Below are 19,982 nucleotides of genomic sequence, written 5' to 3'. Positions count from 1 at the left end.
CAGGCTCAATACGTGCCTATAGCCACATTATTAGCCTATAGGGCAAGATTGAAAAAGCGCAAATTGGAATAAATGTCGATCCAAGCGGAGCTATTCTCCAGCGCGTTTGGAGCGGTCGAACTTCCCCTTTTCCAGGTCCGTTGATTATCATGGTCGTCGGAATATAGATTCCTTTCTAGGATTAAGCACCGAGACATTACGTGCAGTCTTATTTATTTTTAGTCTCATGGATCGGGTGCTAACATTGTGTTAATTTCATTTTCCTTGGATAACATCCTTGCGGTCCGTGCTATAGTAGGAGCTATATAGGGTATTCCTCCACTTATTCTCCAACCTATCACATAAAAGTCTCCTCCTGGAAAAGACGGAAGCAACATTGATCAAGCAAAGGTATGAAAAGATCATAGTAGGGATTGTAAGAAAAAAGAGCAGAAGAAAAGAGTCCCTGCCCCTGACGATCAGAGAATAAGTTATCCGTATCAGGTGATCGACATTGCTGCTTAGAGGGATTTTGCCCTAACTTTTAACGTCTTCTACGTTTTGAAAAAAGCAACCGTCCCTGTCTTACCTCTCATTTATGCAAATAATGAATGATCATCACTGTCACCATCCTGATTAGTCGTTCATGTCGCCTGACCAGTCCGATTCTTTCTTGCCAATAGATGCCCCTGGCATGCGAGCACGCGGGCAAGGCGCGGCATTCCGGCCATTATTCCAACCCTGGCTTGGCCCGGATTCTGATCATCGTGCAGCGCACTGCCAAAAGGGGAATGATAGTTGCAGCCTTAAATCACGATCTCATGACCAATCGCCCTTTTCTTCGTGCATTCTACGTACTTATAGAGGTATAAGGCCACCCAGCTTGATGTCGTCCCATCGCTTAGGAGGCCTTTTGGGCCTTTTATAATCCACTATGGTTGCTCTTGTATTGTATTTAGCACTTTTGTGCCACTTTTCCCCCGGGACACTGTCGTCCTCCGGGGTAGAAACTCTGACACCACGAGCTTCGGAAGTAGCTTACTCCCCCCCATATTACCCAGCACCGCCTGGAGGATGGCTGTCCGACTGGTCGGATGCCTATGAGAAGGCACACAATGTCGTGAGTAAGATGACCTTGGCTGAAAAGGTGAATCTTACTACTGGCACGGGTATCTTCATGGGTCCTTGTGCCGGCCAGACTGGCAGTGCTCTTCGGTTCGGAATCCCCAGCCTGTGTCTCCATGACTCTCCCCTTGGGGTCCGCAACTCAGATCATAACACGGCTTTTCCGGCTGGAATCACAGTTGGAGCGACATTTGACAAGGACCTCATGTACGAGCGCGGAGTCGGCCTAGGCGAAGAGGCGCGAGGCAAGGGAATCAACGTTCTTTTGGGGCCATCCGTTAACCCCATCGGACGGAAACCCCGAGGGGGCCGTAACTGGGAGTCGTTCGGAGCTGATCCCAGCCTACAGGCCTTTGGAGGGTCGTTGACGATCAAGGGAATGCAGAGCACAGGTGCCATTTCTTCGCTCAAGCACCTAATCGGAAATGAACAGGAAATGCATCGGATGAGCAGTGTTATCACTCAGGGCTATTCGTCAAATATCGATGACAGGACTTTGCACGAACTTTACCTGTGGCCATTTGCGGAGGGAGTGAGGGCTGGTGCAGGTTCGGTCATGATTGCGTATAACGATGTAAGCTTTCCTCCGCACTTTCACCACAACCTCGACCGGCTAACTGTTGCTTAGGTGAATAGGTCCACCTGTAGTCAGAATAGCAAGCTCATTAATGGTATTCTGAAGGATGAACTGGGCTTCCAAGGGTTTGTTGTCACCGACTGGCTGGCCCACATTGGCGGGGTTTCATCAGCATTGGCTGGCTTGGACATGAGCATGCCGGGTGATGGGACCATCCCTCTCCTCGGCACTAGTTATTGGGCATGGGAGTTGTCCCGTTCCGTTCTGAACGGCTCGGTCCCAGTCGATCGTCTCAATGACATGGTGGGCAATCTGACTCCACTGCTCTCGTTTCTGTCTTCATCTAATGCGACGCATTGCAGGTTACGCGAATCGTGGCAACATGGTACAAAATGGGACAGGACAAAGATTATCCGCTACCCAACTTCTCAGGAAACACGCTTGACAAGACTGGGCCTTTGTATCCGGGCGCCCTGATTTCCCCGAGTGGCATTGTCAATCAGTACGTCGACGTTCAGGGCAACCATAATATTACGGCCAGAGCAATTGCCAGAGATGCAATCACGTTGCTAAAGAACAACGACAATATTCTGCCGCTGAGACGAAATGGCACCCTGAAGATATTTGGCACCGATGCCGGGACCAATTCGGACGGCATCAACTCCTGCGCGGACAAGGGCTGCAACAAGGGTGTATTGACCATGGGCTGGGGAAGTGGGACATCCCGACTCCCTTATCTTGTGACGCCGCAAGAGGCCATCGCCAATATCTCATCCACTGCCGAGTTCTACATCACGGATAGGTTTCCTGCCAGCGTCTCCGCCGGACCCGATGACATTGCGATCGTCTTCATTAATTCGGACTCGGGCGAGAACTACATCACAGTCGACGGCAATCCAGGGGACCGCACAGTGGCAGGACTACACGCTTGGCACAACGGGGATGACCTCGTCAAAGCCGCTGCAAAGAAGTTCTCGAACGTGGTCGTGGTGATCCACACCGTCGGACCCATCCTAATGGAGGAGTGGATCGATTTGGACCCGGTCAAAGCGGTGCTCGTCGCTCATCTGCCCGGACAGGAAGCCGGCTGGTCATTGACAGACATCCTCTTTGGCGACCACAGCCCGAGCGGCCATTTGCCTTACACCATCCCTCGCAGCGAATCTGATTATCCGGAGAGCGTCGGACTACTTTCCCAGCCCTTTGGTCAAGTCCAGGACGACTACACGGAAGGCCTCTATATCGATTACCGACACTTCTTGAAAGCGAACATCGCCCCTCGATACCCATTCGGGCATGGCCTCTCCTACACCACATTTAATTTCACCGACCCCCGTCTCTCCACCGTCAAGCCTCTCGATACGGCCTATCCCGCCGCGCGATCCTCCAAAGGCTCCACGCCCACATACCCCAACACAAAGCCCGCACCATCGGAAGTCGCCTGGCCAAAGAACTTCAACCGCATCTGGCGCTATCTCTATCCCTATCTAGACAACCCCGAAGCCGCTGCAGCCAACTCCTCGAAGACATACCCTTACCCAGACGGATACACCACGGAGCCCAAGCCAGCGCCCCGAGCTGGTGGAGCTGAGGGTGGAAACCCAGCCCTATGGGATGTGGTCTTCTCCGTGCAGGTTCAAGTGACAAACACAGGATCTCGGGATGGTCGCGCCGTTGCTCAGCTGTATGTGGAATTACCCAGTAGCCTGGGACTCGATACTCCGTCACGTCAGCTACGGCAGTTCGAGAAGACGAAGGTATTGTCTGCGGGGCAGAGCGAGGTCCTGACGTTGGATCTCACGCGCAAAGATCTGAGTGTTTGGGATGTGGTGGTTCAGGACTGGAAGGCGCCCGTTCATGGGGATGGGGTTAAGATCTGGGTTGGTGAGAGTGTGACCGACATGCGGGTTGGATGTACAGTTGGGGAAGGTTGTTCTACGTTGTAACCATTTTCGGTTAATTTTGGTTTATGCACGCGGGGGTCTATACAATGATAGCAATATACACACCCTATGGCATGAGGGTAATTGTAAAATGTCAAGGATGTCATGTCTAGTCGGAGTGATATGAAATGACTCGAATTAACTATGTGGAGAGGGAAAATCTTGCCGTCCAGCCTGCGGCCATACAGAGTATGAGCTACGCTGATCTTGGATTAGCGGCGGGTGGGAGATCCAACTCAGTCTGCTTCTAGCCAATCATTATTACTAGATTGTCATGAGCAACCATGAGTCATTTCTTGGCAGGCCCCACAGTGGAGACTGACTGTTTGATTGGGAACCCGAGTATAGCAGTAGGACAACAACAAAGCAGGGTTGTGATGATATTTACATATCTTCATGGCCCCCTGAGTATCAGTCAGGCATTCCTCTCGACAAGCGACAATCGAGCCATAGAGCTGAACGACTGACATCGAAAGTCGTCCCTCTGCAACTGCAATCCTGCCTTCCCTCGATTCCCCCGACAAATCTACAAATCACTCCGTCGCAACTATGAAGAATTTCTTTTCCGCAAAGACAAACCCGCTCGAGGAATCAAGCTTCAAGATGCCTCCTGACGGATTCCAGTTAGAGAAGGAGGAGTCCTGTTCCACTCTTCAGAAAGATTCCCTCCAGAGTGGTGACAAGCAAGAGGATGAGCCGCAATACCCTGGCAAATTAAAGCTCGTCTTCATCGTCCTAAGTTTGAATTTGGCTATGTTTCTGGTTGGCCTTGATAACACCATCATTTCAAGCGCTATTCCTAGGATCACGGATCAATTCCACGCCCTTGGCGACGTCGGCTGGTATGCCAGCGCCTACCTCCTCACCAACTGCGCCTTTCAATTGATCTGGGGAAAGCTCTTCACCTTCTATGTCATTAAATGGGTCTACCTCACTGCCCTTATCATCTTTGAATTAGGGTCTTTAATCTGTGCAGTGGCGCCAAACTCGACTACTCTGATCGTTGGCCGCGCCATTGCGGGTATTGGTGGTGGAGGAGTTGGCAATGGTTCCTTCTTGCTCATCGCTCACTGCGTGCCGCCACACCAGCGTCCAACTTTCGTTGGTATGATAGGTGCCATGTACGGCTTCGCGGCCATTGCAGGCCCTCTGATGGGCGGTGCCTTCACCGATAACGTCTCCTGGAGATGGTGCTTCTACATCAACCTGCCCCTCGGCGTTGTCCCCGCTCTCATCATCACCTTCTTCATCTCCCCCTTCCGCGGTAGCAAGAAGAGTGAGGTTGGCTTCATGAATCAGCTCAAGCAAATGGATCTTCCAGGAACCCTGTGCCTGTTGCCCGGTGTCATCTGTCTGCTGCTCGCCCTGCAGTGGGGTGGCTCGATGTACCCCTGGAAAAACGGTCGGATCATTGCTCTCTTCGTGCTCGCCGGCCTTCTTTTCATCGGTTTTGTTGTCATTCAGTATAACAGCGGAGATCGTGCGACAGTTCCAGGACGTGTATTCAGCAATCGCAATGTCTGGGGGTCTGCGCTGTTTGGCTCCTGTGTGACAGCTGGGTTCTTCTTGATGATGTACTACGTATGTTTCACTACACCCTTCCTACCTTTCCAGCATTGCTAATCCTAGCTTCAGATCCCAATCTGGCTCCAAGCAATCAAAGGCGCCAGCGCAATCAAGTCCGGTGTCATGAACCTGCCCATGGTGATAAGCTACGTCATGTTCTCCTTCATGAGCGGCGCCCTCACCTCCGTGATCGGGTATTACATTCCCTTCGCCTACTTCACCGTTATCTTCATGTCGATCGGCAGCGGTCTCCTCTCCACCCTCGGAGTGGACGCTGGCCACGCCAAATGGATCGGCTACCAAGTCATCTTCGGTGCCGGCGTTGGCACCGGCCTACAGACCGCATTTGCCGCCCCCCAATGCGTCTTAGCACTCGAAGACATCCCTATCGGCACCGCCGTGGTCATCTTTACGGAAAACCTGTCAGCTGCGGTCTTCGTCTCGGTAGCACAGAACGTGTTTTCCAACCAGCTCCGGACAAATATTGCCGCGTATGTGCCCGAAGTTGATGCAAGCGCGATCTTGGCAGGCGGTGCGACCGATGTCAAGAGCTTGGTACCACAGGCCCTTTACCAGGGCGTTCTCTTCGCCTATAACAAGGCCTTGGATCAAACCTTTTATGTTGGAGTTGCTCTATCCTGCTGTGCGGTGTTTGGCACCCTTGGGATGCAATGGGTGTCAGTGCGGAAGAAGGAAGAAAATACACAATCTGAGTAGATTATGGTTAATTGAGACTTAATTAGCGTTTAATTAGATCTTCCACGAATTGACGGCCATTCTAGACCCATACTTCCTTTGCTTTTTCTTTCTCTAGAAATCCAAGACATTGTATTTTATGGGGCTATTCACTCAGATTTCGGCACCTTCCTTAACACAGAAGAAACGGCACGGATGACATCAACTGTCATTTTCGCTATCTGGGCCGGCATTCTCATCCTGGGAGGTCCTTTTCCCACGTCATGAAGCACGCTCGCCTGTAAGTATCTCGTGGGCAGTGTCTCGGGAACCGCCTACCTATGAGCAATGGTCTCATCACGCAGACGACAAAGGCATCGGCCATTGCCTCCTCCATTGCATCGGTTTCATGATCGGATGGAGAGAAGACGTCGCAATGCCTCTGGCCCATTGTATTTCACCCGGCGATGAACAAGGTGTTGCCTTCGGTATGTACTCCGTAGTCCCCGCCAAAACACCACCAACAAAGACGTAGTCGACATTACGCCGCTCCTACGCTTATGTCTACTACTTCGTGCTGGCGGTAGGTGTGATCTCGACCATCGCCTCCGCCTGCGCCAAAGACCCCGCGGTGAATCTATCCTAGAGCGACCTTAGCTCATACCCTAACGGTATGAGGGAGAATGATGTCAGAACTACGGGGCCAATGAAGCCCTACCTTGAGTCGTAGCGTTGGTTGGTCCGAGCGAAGCTATCCTCTTTAGGGTTTCCGAGGGGGCCTGACATGAAATGACTCAACAGTCCGTAGTATACATTAGATGATTAATCCCTGTTATTTTTTATTTATTATTTTTTTGAACTTAGTGTCGTTTTCTTTTTATCCGTTCCTGCAGGTTAATTCCCTAGTCGATGTTGGATCGGTGTTGTGTTCATAGAGCTTTCAGTGAGAATCATGAGAAAATATGGCGATGTCCTCGTCTCTATATAAATCGAGTTGAATATCACTTCTGATTTCCTCGCGTACTCTATTAGTTTCTTCCTCAAATCGTACATAAAGAATACTCCCACAAATACCTACACTCAATAACACCCTAACTTCCTCAACCGTATGTATCTAACCCTATGAACCTCGACCATATATCCAAGTTCAAGTCAGCTAACAAAACTACCAGACCCCAATCCAACCATGGCCCCACACCCAGGAAAATATCCCTTGTCTTCCGATTCATCAATCTCTACATCTCATTTAAATACCAAACCTCGAGTGGAGAAGAAACACTACTCCACCTCTCCGCGATCGTATAACCAGCGACAGCAGGAGCAAATGGCCAGATTGCAGGCGGAGATCCGGAACGTCAAGGCGGAGTGCGATGCGCTGAAAATGTATGTTTGGAAGTTGGAGGGGGAGAAGGAGGGTCTGAGATGCTCGTTGAGGAAGAAAATGATGTAGGAATATCTGGGTATTGTTGCGTGTGGGGTTGATGGACTGGGTTAGGGGGGAATTATGTTCTTTGAGATAAATAGTAGATATATATATGTGAAGAGAAATGTAAAGGGGGGAAAAGAAACTTGTGAGGTTGAAGATCTCTTGTAGTTCATCCGTTTGTTTTCGTACCTCACTAGTTCATTGAAGATAAAAGAATCACCGAGTATTGTACCATTCTGGAGTTTCTGTGAAGACAAAAAGACAAGGGAAAGAATAATCTGTATAGTATTCCTACATTTCTGCAAACTCCAACATATACTTCACCACGGTATTCAAAAAGCCTTCGACTTCGTTGTAGCCGGAGACCTACACTGCAAGCGAGGAACGACTCCCTCATTCCAGAAAATGGTACACGCGCTCTCGGGGAGCAAGAATCGTAATTCGAGCAGTACAGCCTCTAATCCCGCCTTCAACACAGCAAGAGGCGGCGGCATCGTGCTCATCACCGTGAGTTCAACACGAATCGAGAGGTTATTCTGTCCATATACCGGGATATGGATATATCGTAGTCTGCAGATCGTGAGCCCCATAGAGCCCTTCTGCACGATCCTTGTAAACTAAGCAATAACTGAGATAGTGAGGTATAATCAGGAGCCGGGAAGAGCTTAAGACCCAGTTGTCATCGGGCGCCATCGAGAAGCTGGTCTCTCTGACGGACTCCGTCGAAGTTGTCAAATAATTCGAGGTATCGACTTCTGCTGTACCCCCTGTTTCCCCCTTAACTAGTGTGCTGTTGCTGAGATGTAGATGCATTTTTTTTTGTTTATGAACATATTGTTTCTCCTTGTTCATCGTGTCTTTCCTTTGTGTTCATATTTTTTCTTTCCCTTTAGAAATGTTTGTGTACTGTATACATACTTGATTTACTATACATGAGAATAATCTAGAGACGACAAATGTCCAAAATTAACTGGTCTTCTGCAAAAGCCAAACGAGGTCTAAAAAACACTGAACGAAGTGCGAGGTCGGTCCAATGTAAGGTGATTTGATCGGGTCGGTATCTATGAAGAATATGTAGGCAGCTAGGGTATATATATACGCGTTAAAAAATGCGATCTGTACTTGGCTTCATCCACTGAGGTCTTCGGCACTGGTGAGTATCCCGCCACTGCTTGATTTTATCCAGATCCCACCCAGCTGATAGCCTTAGTGTGGCTGGTTTTTGCGCCCCTAGTCGAACAGATGGAACGAAAACACAGTGGTGACCAGAATCGTGATAGGTATATGAGAAACACTCAGGATGATTATGACACGCTTCCCTACAGGCTTCAAGAGATCTATGGGCTGGCGATGGGGCCGGCTCTTGCCATCCGCCCCAGTCACCATTATCCCAGTTCACCTTGATTCCTAAGTTTCCCCACTCTGTGTACTCGAACAGGTCGGCATATAGCAATGGATGCTGTAAGACTGTCAACATTTAGGGACTAGAATGGGCTAGAAAGAAACCCACCTTTCGGCCCCGTTGCTTCTCCCACCTCGCCAGCCCAGTCATATCTTCTAACGATAATTTATGCATGCTGATCACCGGCTGACACCAATGCTGCTGATCAAACGGGACCCCATGCAAAGGATGCGGATTGAACATCGGCCACATCCCAGACAGTTTCACTCCGCTCTTATAGAGCGCCCATCCAAGCACTGAGTCGCCACAACAATCCTCCTTAATCAACCCCTCATACCGCTGATTCAACGGAGGTTGACTGTACACTCCCCTGCTCCCAACCTTCCGAGCCACTAGTTTCTGGACAGCAGCAGTTGACAGCACAAACCCAGAGCCTCCATAGGCGAACCAGGAGCGACCCTTCCCGGAAGTCGGGGAGCCGAGATATAACGGTACAGACGGATCGAACTGGTCCAGAAGACGAAACAAATTGTCCCACACGAAGTATGTATCGGACTCCAGGAAAACAAACCACTTAGCAGCCGGGTTCATTTCATAAGCGCGTTCGACCATGGGGAGGAATTTGAACCGGTCGAGTTTCCAGCCCTGAGAAGACTCAACCGTGTCGAACTCTCCGCGCTGGAGCGCCCTATAGGCCTGGGCGTCAGAGGAATTCCCCCAGAAGGAGTCTGGGAGAGTTGCAAGAATATTGTAGACTCGATGACATTTGATTTGGGACTCGTGGTCGGAGAAGACAATGAGATTAGTTATGCAACGCGTAACCGTCGCGATGTGAGTTTCAACCCGACTGGGAGGTTCTGTACTGCCGACCTTTAAGACGACTTGAACGCGCGAGAGGTGGTATGTGGGGAAAGAGTCGCAAAGGTCATCGCCATTACTACTATTGTCTCGGATTTCGTTGGCGCTGGGCGAGCCCAAAAAGCGGGACGTTGTCTCCCATTCCCAGTAATCGGCGTAGAAAAGATTACAACCTAGCTTCAGAACAAGGAAAACCGTAAATCCTGCCGAGATGAATGCTAAGGCAAGTTTTTGTCTCTTCTTAGGCAATGATTTCCAGGACGCTGAGATGGCCCTCCCAAAGAAACATAACAGACGACGAAGAGCCGCAGTCAGGACCTCGGATATGTGATTCAGGTACATGTAGTCGTCTCGGCGATTTAGGAGGGAAACTGGTACAATAGGAGCGAGAGCCAGGGGCTAGCCGCGAACTAATGCAGCGATACCATGCCAACCGTGGGAAGCAATTAAGTCCGAAGTTGGGCGAAATTTGGAGGCAGATGGAGAAGGTCCGCAAAAGTGCCAAAAATTCGCAATAGTTGTTACGGAGCTGTCCCTCCTATATAGTATCGTGGTAGGGTGCGAAAGGATCGTGGTGGAGCAGTTAGGACCCTGTGCCAAGGGCATCACTCCAAGTCTCATCCTTGAGAACAATTTCTATGTAACTGGCAAAGTTATAAAGGGCAAGGATGCTGCGAACACACCCGCAGGCCCACACCACGATCTTTTCACAACGTACCACAGTGCACACTCCAGAGGGCCTATTGAACATTAGTAATGTGTGTTAGTTCTTGCCTGGCGAATAGATGAGTTTTGGAAGCAAACGCTTATCCTGGATGGTCTTACTGCAAGCGGAGTTTAGCGCCAATGATCCAAGCCCTAAGTTACATCGTGACAGACAGACAACACCTGTTCGCCAGGGATAACTAACTAGTCCAAAATTAATTGCGGCACAGTCATGTCGCCAACTTAGCAAGTCATAGTAAGTTATAGTATAGCTTAGCTTAGTGAGATTAAGCTAGTGTGGAAAATGTATGGATCGCGAGTTGTCTATAATGTCTAACCCAAAAGCAAGATTGTGGAGGTCAGCCTCTGCGGGGGAGCAGATAATTATATACACAGTACAAATGACAATCCTCGCCGTGACCATTTCCCGCAGTCTGACCACTCTCGATGTCGAGTGAGAGGGTCTTCCAAGTTCTTAGGGTCCCCACACTCACTAGCCGAGGACCTAGTCTCTCCCAGGTATGGTGAATCTATTAGAACGCCCTAACAGGGAAGTTCGATCCCTTTGCCCACGCCAATTACTGCCCTAACCGACTCCCCGAAACATTGGTTAAAAGTATCTTGTGATCATGTCTACAATTCAGAGTAGAGAGGAGAATGCTCCAACTGAAGAGAATGAGGCTCGGGAGTCCTTTTCGAATGAATCAACACCCTTCCACCAGCATATAAAATTGCAGACACACCAAGATTCTGTATCCCAGGTTGCACGCTATACAGCATACTATTCGACACTCCCTTGACCGGAACCGGACTATAGCGTGTGAAGGTTGAAGTCAGCATACAATCAGCAGAGACAGAGGGAGAAGCAGAAACAGAGCGGGAACCAAAGATCGACTTCAGCACAGTGGTCACAATGTATTAGATAGGTTTTGGTGAAATGATGATCAGAAGTCCATGGTCGCGGGAAGGAGAAGGGAACGTTCATATTTAACGCTATCTAGCCTTTGAGGTAAATTCCTTACAATAATTACTTTCCTCTTATAGGTATCTATTGCATACGGAGTGGATTCTGTGGCTTCCATAGAAGATAATAATGAATGAGCAATGACTTTCAAACCTGTTATAGCCCAACGAGCTCGCTACTTAAATTAACGAACAAATTAGTCCACCCTTTCTCTCTATATCAGGCAGAATTTTGAGCTTATAGCTTCTCGTCATATGAACAGTCTGCTAACTCTGGTGCTCAGCGTGTGATCAATCTAGCAGTTATCGGCCCGGACAACCACATTCCAATTGTCGGTATAGCAGACCTGACCAGAGGTTGTATGGGTGTTGCTGAGACAGGTTGGCCGATGCAGTTTGCACCATTTGCAATATCAATGAATGAGGGTGAACTGACAGTTGTGCTGGTGGCCTCTATTAGCCATCCGCTCATACTTAAAAGGCGGGTTGGGGGGACCCATAAACCACTCACGTCGTTGCACCAGTGGATGGCAGAGTTGTAAGAGCAGCTTACACGGCCCCAATTTCCGGGGCCCGGACCGTTCGACTATAGTAGTGCGTTGTTAAGGAAGAAGCTCTAGTGGGAAAGTAGAGACATACCGGCCGTCCAGGCACGCCGTCCGGTAGCTGACGCCCTGCTGAATGCGCGCTTCCAGCTACAGCGGGCTCAACGACCCTGGCAAAAGTGGGTGCCAATACTTTAGCCAGCCGAACGAGCCTCGATGGCGTCGTTGTGGTCGGTAGGAGGGAACTCAGTCCCGAATTCAGGGTCGAAGGTCTTAAGTTGCGAGTAGACATCCTCAACAGTGCCTGTCACATTGACGGTAGGGCCGCCAGCAGGGACTTGCACCTCCCATTCTATGTCAACCATGTTTTACCCTGGAATGATGGACTCGCTGGCTCTAGCCTGGAGAGCACATTAGAATGCCTGGCTATACACACACGGATTGGAGAGAAGCCAAGGGGAATGGAGAGATACCACAAGGCCGAGGTAAGTGAGGACAGGGATGGAAGCCTTGATAAACATTGTCGATACAGCAGAAGAAAGATTTCTGCTTAAGGGGCTGCTTATGGATAAGCTGGTCTCACTTGTGCTAGTAAATTCAGTGCCTAGTACAAAGTGCAGTTATATCTCTCATTAGTAACTTAAACATACGTAGTTGCTTCATCTTCGACGCTGTCTTATCATCCTTTGTCCGGAAATGTAGAGAAGATAGCCTCCATCTTGCCAGCGCCTAGACAATGGGTTAATGATATGAGAACCAGGACCCTTGTACTGAATTAGTAGGACGCAGAATGTAGCTCTCCACAGTCCATCTCCATGCTCAATTTAGAGCTATGCAAAGGTTCAACAGAGCTTTAGCGGTCACCCCTAACATAGACGAGACAACTTCCGAGGCTTGTCAATACCAGACAGAATCAGCCCAGAGTGCAGTGAAATTCTGCCGAGTCGCTCCCCGATCCCATAATATTATGTACGTCCTCTCTACTAGTATTCAGGGTCCACTCTGGCAGCGAAACGGCATGAGTGTCTCTAAACCCTGGTCGTCATGGAGTTAAATAGACAGTTCCAAAACCCTACTTTGTGTCTGATATCGTAGTAAGGTCATCTAATTCATTATTGTGAGCTAGCTAGCTGTCTTCATTCTTTCCACTTTTCTTCTGTTCAAAACCATCTGCTTCTACGTCTCCTCACCAGGATCTTTCTGATTTTGCCGAGATTGATGTGCGCATGATAGGTTAATTAATATGCATGCAATTAGTTTTCTTTGTGATCGGGTCTCATCTGCCTTCACATTTGAGAGCTATGGTCAATCGATGGCTCTTACACTACAATGTGGGTGAAAAGTACTCCGGATGGTTCGGGATCGACAGGGTGATGATGCTATGGTAGCTGGTGAATCCACCCATCCACTGACAATATCAGTCAATATAAACGGAGATGCCAGTTATTACCTGCCGTAGTACCAGGATAACTGGACACACAGAATACCCTGGGGCAAGATGTATCTAGATATCAATACTGCCTCGGTGGACAGGGTTTGATACGCGAGCATATCGACCTGGAAATAGACCAGTTCCAGCGTGTGTCCTTGAAATGAAACTTCGTCAACATTGCATGACAATTACATTGGACAAATCCACCACTGATCTGCAGAGAGCCCTGGAACCAGCATATCCCGCTCCGAACTGAGCTGATCTGGACGTACCAAGGATAATTAGTCCTCCATACTATATGCTATATAGGACTAGAGTGGGATACTGTTCCCACTCTCGGGCCAATCCGATTCCTGTCAGGCTTTCAATTAATAAGTTTGCTGCTCCCCACGTTTAGATAATAGCGAGCTTAGCGGGTATCCACAGTAAGCCCTTAGTCAAAAAGAACACCGTGGTCACAGAACGTATAGCCCTGTTGATTTGATATTTATTCGGCTTATTAGAACGTCTTGGCATTGGATCCTAGTGGCCCCAACCCTCATCGTTCAACCTACCGTCTACTACTAGTAGCCTCTACTAAGAACATGGATGTTGGTTCTGATCTTCATTTGATTGGGAACTGCTGAGAGAACCTTTGGTCCCTCTAATGTAAAACTAGCCAGGGATCCCCGACTATTAAAATTTAGGAGGGATTCCTGAAGCAATGAAATCCTCTTTTTCCTCTAATCTTCCTTTGTCAACATGATTATGACAACATGAAAATCAACCCAATCAGCTCGCTGGTGAATCTGCCGCGCTTATTACACCTCTTCTTTACCTCTCTAGCGGGAAAGGTGCTCTTCGTCTCTCTGCTCCTATATGGAATTGCTTTTGAGTACTGCAGATTGCATTATTGGCGCGACCCTCATTCAGCCTTCTTTGATGAAGCCCACGTCTACGATCTCAAATACAGTCTGTTCCGGGAACATGAGGCACTTCAGGCTATATCCGCATATAATGCCAGAAATGAACCCCCCAAGAGCACGCTGGCCACTTCGAACCCCCTCATGTGTCTCGCTTTTGTGACCGTCAAGCGGGACCATGTAAACTACTTCGACGCCTCCATCGGCTCTCTCCTCAGCGGCCTCGATGATAGAGAGCGCCGTGCCTTCTCAGTCAATGTGCTGTTTGCCAATACGGATCCTCACCTTCACCCGAGCTGGGGTCAACTTTGGATGGACCGGCTTGTCGACTCAGTGTCCTCGTATAATGTGTCAAAGGAGGATTTTCAGCGGCTCCAGGGCCTTGAAGAGAGACATAATTACTATGAGAAAGGGGTCTTGTGAGTATCAAGGTTCTATCTAATTTTTTTTTGGTGTCGATGATCGAGGTTACTGACCGTCGGTAGCGATTATACGTACGTCCTTGACCAATGTTATAATACCGGTGCTCCCTATATCGGCGTCTTCGAGGACGATATTATATTTGCCGACGGATGGTTCGTGAAAACTCTGAAGGGGCTCCATGATATAGAAAACCGATCGAAAGCTCATAATTGGTTATATTTGCGCCTCTTCTACACGGAGACCGCACTGAGCTGGACGAACGACGACTTTGCGTACCGTCATATCAGCTTTGTATTTCTCCTGGCAATGAGTATAGCCTGTGGTGCTCTCCTGCTTGCTCGTCGCATATCGTCTGCCGTCAGCCGACGCTTGGATATCCCGACCATTATCGTGATTTGTGCTATCACCGTCCCTGCATTCGTCGGCCTCATTTTCATGGCCGGGAAATACAACATCAGCCCTATGCGCGGCCTCGTGGAAATGAACAAGCACGGCTGCTGTACCCAAGCAATGGTGTTCCCTCGAGACCAAGTGCCACACTTGGTCAACTTCCTGCGGGATCGCAAGGCTGGGCAGACAGACTCCATGATTGAGGAATATGCCGATGAAGGAAAGCTGCGTCGCTTCGCCCTTGCACCACCCCAGGTCCAGCATGTTGGCATTCGTTCCAGCCGTGATAACCTGGAGATCAATACGCGTAGCACGTGGGCGTTTTGGTTCGAAGAAAACGATCCCAAGGCTCTACGCCGGGAGCATGAGCGTCTCTTAGAAATGAACCAGATCCCTTGGCTCGATGGTGATCCCTAAGTTATATTTTCAAATGGCATAGCAAAATCAAACAACGTGATTTCTAATAGATACTGCATACTACATGCTATCAGTAAAAGCAGCTGTGTGGGTGATCTTTTGCCTTACACGTCCCTTTTACACACGCCATTGTAAGTCTTCTGGAGATATTTTCACCAAAGCCTGAATTCGACCGACGAGCAGTGTGGGTGGATTATTATTTTATTTTAATTATTTTCTTTTCATTTGAGCTTTGACTGCGAGGAGCCCTCCTCCCTTTATATATAGTCTAAGAGTTATGGATCTTACCCACAGCCCGGACATTTTCTTGGGAGCGAAATCGAAGAACTACCTAGAGGGAATTCCGGGTCCTCCCGGTTAGGGCACGACATCGGTGGTCGTTTCAGGCATGAATGTTATAGCCAACGCCAACTGGACTGGACCCGAGCTCTAATCAGAAAGAAGGAACTTAGTCTTGTTTGCCTTGCCAGACATCACAGACCTTTTCTTCTCGATTTTCCTTTTTCACCCCTCAAGGACCATCTTGTGATGAAAGTCAGTCGGGGTCTCCTTAAGAGAAAAAGCACAACACTTGTTCCATGCGGTGCTATTGCCGCAGAACGGCCAAACTACGTTACATACATATATGTACTCCGATCATTCAATCCTGACTCTTATCTCCGCAGGACGTATGTACTACAGACTACAGTAGGGGGCGAGAAGACCGTGGTACAGCTGTCGAAACCACTGTGGCAAGGGTATCACCGCCCGTGCTCATCCCCTCTAACAATTTCTATATAACTGGCAAGATAAGAAAGGGAGAGGATGTTGCGAACCCCTCCAGGGGTTCCGTACCATAGTATATTTTAATTCTGGACAAGGTTCCGTAAATAAAAAGCAAAACTACGCTCTACAGGGTAATGGCATCCACATGGAATGGGTGAGGGGGGGATGCCCAAAACATAACCGGAAGTTTGAGGAAGCCATAGAAAACACTCGGGTTCAAAATATCTTTAACTCAAAGTCTCTTCGACGATAGTATAAAACAAAACACTCTCTGAGAAACATTAAGAAAATGTAAGCACTAATTATCTGCTCCATCCCATCATAACCACGGCTTCCTCGTCACTGACGTTCCAATTCCGTGCCGTTGCGTCTCTTTCTGCTGCGGGTATTGAAGGAGGTATGTATGCGAAGGTGGATCAGGTTGCCGATAGGCATGGAAACAGAACCGGGATGATAAAAAAGCGATGTGCGAGCCAATTATGGCGATATATAAAAAAAGAAAAAGCTGCTAAGAGCAAACACGGCACGATATATGTGAAAGGTCACACTCGCATCCGGAGGGAACAGAATGGGTTCGCCAAGAGCAGAAGTCGAAGCCGCTGGCTCGTGGGAGCCTCTCGGGACTTGCTGAGTCGGACAAGATGTAGGATGCCATCGTTCATGAGAGATAGATGAAGGTAGCAACGCTCATTAATCCGTAGTATATATTTTGGTTGGTTTGTTGTTGATGCTGCTCTGCTCAAGCCCGCGTTGATATGAAGACGGCTACGCTGAGGGCCACGCTGACCACCATGTACAGGCAGACGTCTTTCGAGGGGATCATGAGATCCTCCTCGTCGTAGGCGTCAATTAGCTTGGTTGATTGTTTGAGCATTTGGTTCTCGGAGTGTGGGTTTCTTTGGAGGGTTTGGAACGAATGAACTCGGGGAGAAGCTGCGCTGGTTCTTTGGGCAGAGTCAACGTGAGATGCTCTAGATCGAGCTGATGTCTGCTTTGCTTGCAGATGGAATAGTTGTAGCTATTATATACATGTTGTCTCTCTGCCACTTGCTGGAGATTTGCCTCTCCTCTCAGTCATTTTTCTGGATCTGTACTGTTGTGTGGGTGTGTAGGACAGGCATACAGAGATAGATCAGGAAAATGAATATCCACGCCATTGGTGTTGCTAATTGGTCGGCCTCGTACAGATCCAGAGTCATAGCCTGTATAGTACTTCATATTGGTGAATCCGGAATCAGCCTTGTCCCATATCAGGCCCGCCAGAAGTTAAGCCTAGCGTGTCAAGTGTTCCTTGGCGGGCCGTGCCATTATCGCCACCATAGGGCCTTGCTCTAGGGCGACCGATGGAGAGATGATTAAGATGATAAAATAAAACATTACGTCGAGATATAGAAGGAGACAATGGGGGAGAGATATTTTAAAAACCACAGTCTAACGACCAAGGAGTTGAATGTTGTCATGCTCCGCCTCCTTCCCTAGGACATCTACAGTTCGAAAATCGCGTCAATTATTGAAATTCTGGATATACGGATGTGTCTTTCAGTTATATACATCCATCTAAACTCATAAGGGTGATGAAATACATGGGATAAAGAGAGCAGCAGGCGAAGACCATTCATTCATGGTGAAGAAGGACAAGCGTTGTGTTTCATCCATGGTACACCTTAACACCGGAGCCGTTAAAACTTGCATCGATTCGTTAACGAAAAGGCCACAGAGAGCACTTCCTTTAATTGGGTAGTGTGCAGGTTGCAGGTAAACATTAAAGCGTGTGCGTTATATGAGGAGGGTGGGCGGGTTATGACCATTGATCATGTCCTCCCAAGTGATCGCGGATGGCTGGGTCATGAGGTCCCTGATTTTCCACGCATTTTCCATGATTTCCAGGACATACCAGCCATTCCGCAAGGCCGGCTGAGTGAGTCCCGAAGCGTGAATAATGCCGGTAAAGAATGCTTCGTGGTCGGGAGAAGCCATGCAACCGGTAATACACAAGGGCCAAACTAGACTGGAGACGACCCGCGAATCAGGGAGTTGCTTTAACAGAGTAATAGTCCGAGACACGCTATCCTGGACTTCTGACAGGTACGGATTCAGGCCTGATACTACCGAGTGGAGATATGTAAGCGCCGAGGTCGCATAGATGCTCGTCACGATATCTACGACCCCGCCGCTCCTTGCCTCCTTGATCCCGCTCTCTAAAACCATCTCGATGGATGTCGCCCGTCGTGTGAGTTCTTTCATACTGAGTCTGAAGTGTGACAGCTCCTCTCTTTTCCATTGGTCCAAGATTCCAACGTCCAAGATCGTGGACATTACCCAATTCTTGCAACCAATGATCTGGTCCATTTGGATCAGGCCCGCATGGTTATCCATAAGATATCGGTAGTCCATGAAAGGGGCCATCGGGCCCAGAGAGACGCAGGAAAGAACCCCAAATGCCGCCAGCATATTCGTGAAGAATCTTAGAGAGCCAATACATTCGAAAGAAAGGGGGTCGCCGTTGGCTATCGTACAAAAGTCCGAGGCATCCAGACGACTCCAGACGGAAGACGTGGGTTTGTGAGATCTCACGATCATCTTCCAACTCTCAATCAGTGCAGGTATTAACGATGTCCCGGCTCGTAGATGAATCTGCCAATCTCCCTTGCTGAGGCATGATGACTAGATATCCGTCTTAGCGAGAGGAAAAGCCGTTGCGCATGGGGGAAGAGTTTCAGTCACCTCAAAACTGATCAACTGCACGGTGTTGGCCAGGGCATTGATGTGTCCCTTAAGGCTGTCCTTGCCAGTGTTGGATCTTAACCCTTGCAGTAACTGTTGTGATTCTCGCAGCGCCAGTATATAGTATCGTGTTTTCTCTTCCCGCCATATTAATCCTTCTTCTATCTCGCTGGTATCTAGACATGCCTCTTTATGGAGCAAGCTGAGACTCAACGTAGCATAGTACACAGCCTTGGTTGAGCTCAGGATGGTCAGCAACCATTCTCTCTTTCCGAGGTGGGCTGTTTCAGGAAACGGAAACTGAAGCGGAAACACATCGTCGAGATAGTGCATCAACAGACTTATTTCCCGTTCTTGCATTCGGACCATTTAAGTCAACGTGCTGGACCAATATATGGTGAACAATAGCTTTGTCTGTCCCTATTCGGTGCAGAGGGATAGACTAAGAAGATTTTGCATGAGAAGAGGATCCCTGGCGAACTGCGGTATGCCCCGAGTACCTAGAATGACATAAGGTGGTATGTTTCGTTTGTGTAGCTAACTAATTCGTAGATTCTTCTTTTTCCTGAAATCCTCCCTTTAACTATGGAAAAGAAGTGCAAGTGTGAACTATGACTCTACAGAGGGGCTTTCCAACCCCGACGGTTAGAACTTCCCTCAGCCGTGGTCGTCACTTAATTATTCTTGTTGTTTGTGGGGATATAGCTGTGACCGACCCCCAGGTCTCATGATTCTCGTACTCCGGGTTTACAGAGGGTTGCCGGGGATAGATCAGCCTCAAAGTATGAATTAGGTAGTTTTGGATGACCATAGATTTTCCCCTAGGCTTTGACCCTGACCCACTTTTCTTCAAGTCTTCCCGATGTGGCGCTGCAGGTAATATGTTTGGTCATCAAAGGTATCAACAGGGCTGGGATTCGTTTTGCGACGACTTGGCATAGGACATGGTAGTATCATTTACCATTCATTTTAATAGAAGGATAAATATAAGAGCAAATCGAGATCGATGCAGACAGGCCACATTAATGCACAGAATCATATGTTTTCCCGCAAGAATATGCACGAATGTAAATCCAGGAGCATGGGCCTCGAAACAGAAACCGAGCATTAGACGCCCAGAAACAAGAATTATGGATACACAATACTAGTAGCCATAGCTCTGTGT

At 48.7% G+C, this 19,982-nt stretch overlaps 6 protein-coding genes across 6 annotated transcripts; 3 read left to right on the top strand and 3 right to left on the bottom strand.

The window, feature by feature from the left end:
- Nucleotides 1–588: 588 nt before the first annotated feature.
- Nucleotides 589–3,711, top strand: BDW43DRAFT_49000 (beta-glucosidase). Its single transcript, XM_032050136.1, has 3 exons — nucleotides 589–1,678; nucleotides 1,733–1,984; nucleotides 2,044–3,711. The coding sequence occupies exons 1-3, from the start codon at nucleotides 914–916 to the stop codon at nucleotides 3,625–3,627; spliced, it is 2,601 nt and encodes an 866-aa protein (XP_031901852.1). The 5' UTR covers nucleotides 589–913; the 3' UTR covers nucleotides 3,628–3,711.
- A 516-nt stretch (nucleotides 3,712–4,227) lies between these two features.
- On the top strand, nucleotides 4,228–5,907 carry BDW43DRAFT_309841 (MDR family MFS transporter; the record flags this gene model as incomplete). The annotated part of the gene is made up of 2 exons (XM_032046786.1): nucleotides 4,228–5,205; nucleotides 5,260–5,907. 2 exons carry the CDS (start codon nucleotides 4,228–4,230, stop codon nucleotides 5,905–5,907), a joined length of 1,626 nt encoding a protein of 541 aa, XP_031901851.1.
- A 2,293-nt stretch (nucleotides 5,908–8,200) lies between these two features.
- On the bottom strand, nucleotides 8,201–10,582 carry BDW43DRAFT_272168 (glycosyltransferase family 31 protein). The gene is made up of 2 exons (XM_032041507.1): nucleotides 8,802–10,582; nucleotides 8,201–8,750 (listed from the first exon to the last, which is right to left on the bottom strand). Exons 1-2 carry the CDS (start codon nucleotides 9,891–9,893, stop codon nucleotides 8,394–8,396), a joined length of 1,449 nt encoding a protein of 482 aa, XP_031901850.1. The 5' UTR covers nucleotides 9,894–10,582; the 3' UTR covers nucleotides 8,201–8,393.
- Nucleotides 10,583–11,632: 1,050 nt separating this feature from the next.
- BDW43DRAFT_309839 (uncharacterized protein) lies at nucleotides 11,633–12,129 on the bottom strand (the record flags this gene model as incomplete). Its single annotated transcript, XM_032046785.1, has 4 exons — nucleotides 11,633–11,662; nucleotides 11,731–11,805; nucleotides 11,859–11,914; nucleotides 11,973–12,129. 4 exons carry the CDS (start codon nucleotides 12,127–12,129, stop codon nucleotides 11,633–11,635), a joined length of 318 nt encoding a protein of 105 aa, XP_031901849.1.
- A 1,610-nt stretch (nucleotides 12,130–13,739) lies between these two features.
- On the top strand, nucleotides 13,740–15,592 carry BDW43DRAFT_48937 (uncharacterized protein). Its single transcript, XM_032050135.1, has 2 exons — nucleotides 13,740–14,517; nucleotides 14,584–15,592. Exons 1-2 carry the CDS (start codon nucleotides 13,952–13,954, stop codon nucleotides 15,326–15,328), a joined length of 1,311 nt encoding a protein of 436 aa, XP_031901848.1. The 5' UTR covers nucleotides 13,740–13,951; the 3' UTR covers nucleotides 15,329–15,592.
- Nucleotides 15,593–17,543: 1,951 nt separating this feature from the next.
- On the bottom strand, nucleotides 17,544–19,454 carry BDW43DRAFT_48926 (fungal specific transcription factor domain-containing protein). The gene is made up of 2 exons (XM_032050134.1): nucleotides 18,818–19,454; nucleotides 17,544–18,757 (listed from the first exon to the last, which is right to left on the bottom strand). The coding sequence occupies exons 1-2, from the start codon at nucleotides 19,184–19,186 to the stop codon at nucleotides 17,870–17,872; spliced, it is 1,257 nt and encodes a 418-aa protein (XP_031901847.1). The 5' UTR covers nucleotides 19,187–19,454; the 3' UTR covers nucleotides 17,544–17,869.
- Nucleotides 19,455–19,982: the final 528 nt, after the last annotated feature.

The sequence above is a fragment of the Aspergillus alliaceus genome (genome assembly GCF_009176365.1).
Source record: "Aspergillus alliaceus strain CBS 536.65 unplaced genomic scaffold BDW43scaffold_14, whole genome shotgun sequence".
Classification (NCBI taxonomy): domain Eukaryota; kingdom Fungi; phylum Ascomycota; class Eurotiomycetes; order Eurotiales; family Aspergillaceae; genus Aspergillus; species Aspergillus alliaceus.
Note: the sequence above shows the minus strand (reverse complement) of the source record. Positions and strands in the feature narration are given on the sequence as shown.

Bases quoted from the DNA above. Each gene is read 5' to 3' on its own strand.
- BDW43DRAFT_49000 (XM_032050136.1), top strand. From the start codon at position 914: ATGGTTGCTCTTGTATTGTATTTAGCACTTTTGTGCCACTTTTCCCCC. The intron at 1,679-1,732 runs GTAAGCTTTCCT...ACTGTTGCTTAG, and splicing joins TCATGATTGCGTATAACGAT to GTGAATAGGTCCACCTGTAG. The intron at 1,985-2,043 runs GTGGGCAATCTG...GACGCATTGCAG, and splicing joins TCGATCGTCTCAATGACATG to GTTACGCGAATCGTGGCAAC.
- BDW43DRAFT_272168 (XM_032041507.1), bottom strand. From the start codon at position 9,893: ATGTACCTGAATCACATATCCGAGGTCCTGACTGCGGCTCTTCGTCGT. The intron at 8,751-8,801 runs GTGGGTTTCTTT...ACAGTCTTACAG, and splicing joins AGAAGCAACGGGGCCGAAAG to CATCCATTGCTATATGCCGA.
- BDW43DRAFT_48937 (XM_032050135.1), top strand. From the start codon at position 13,952: ATGAAAATCAACCCAATCAGCTCGCTGGTGAATCTGCCGCGCTTATTA. The intron at 14,518-14,583 runs GTGAGTATCAAG...GACCGTCGGTAG, and splicing joins TACTATGAGAAAGGGGTCTT to CGATTATACGTACGTCCTTG.
- BDW43DRAFT_48926 (XM_032050134.1), bottom strand. From the start codon at position 19,186: ATGGTCCGAATGCAAGAACGGGAAATAAGTCTGTTGATGCACTATCTC. The intron at 18,758-18,817 runs GTGACTGAAACT...ACGGATATCTAG, and splicing joins TGCAGTTGATCAGTTTTGAG to TCATCATGCCTCAGCAAGGG.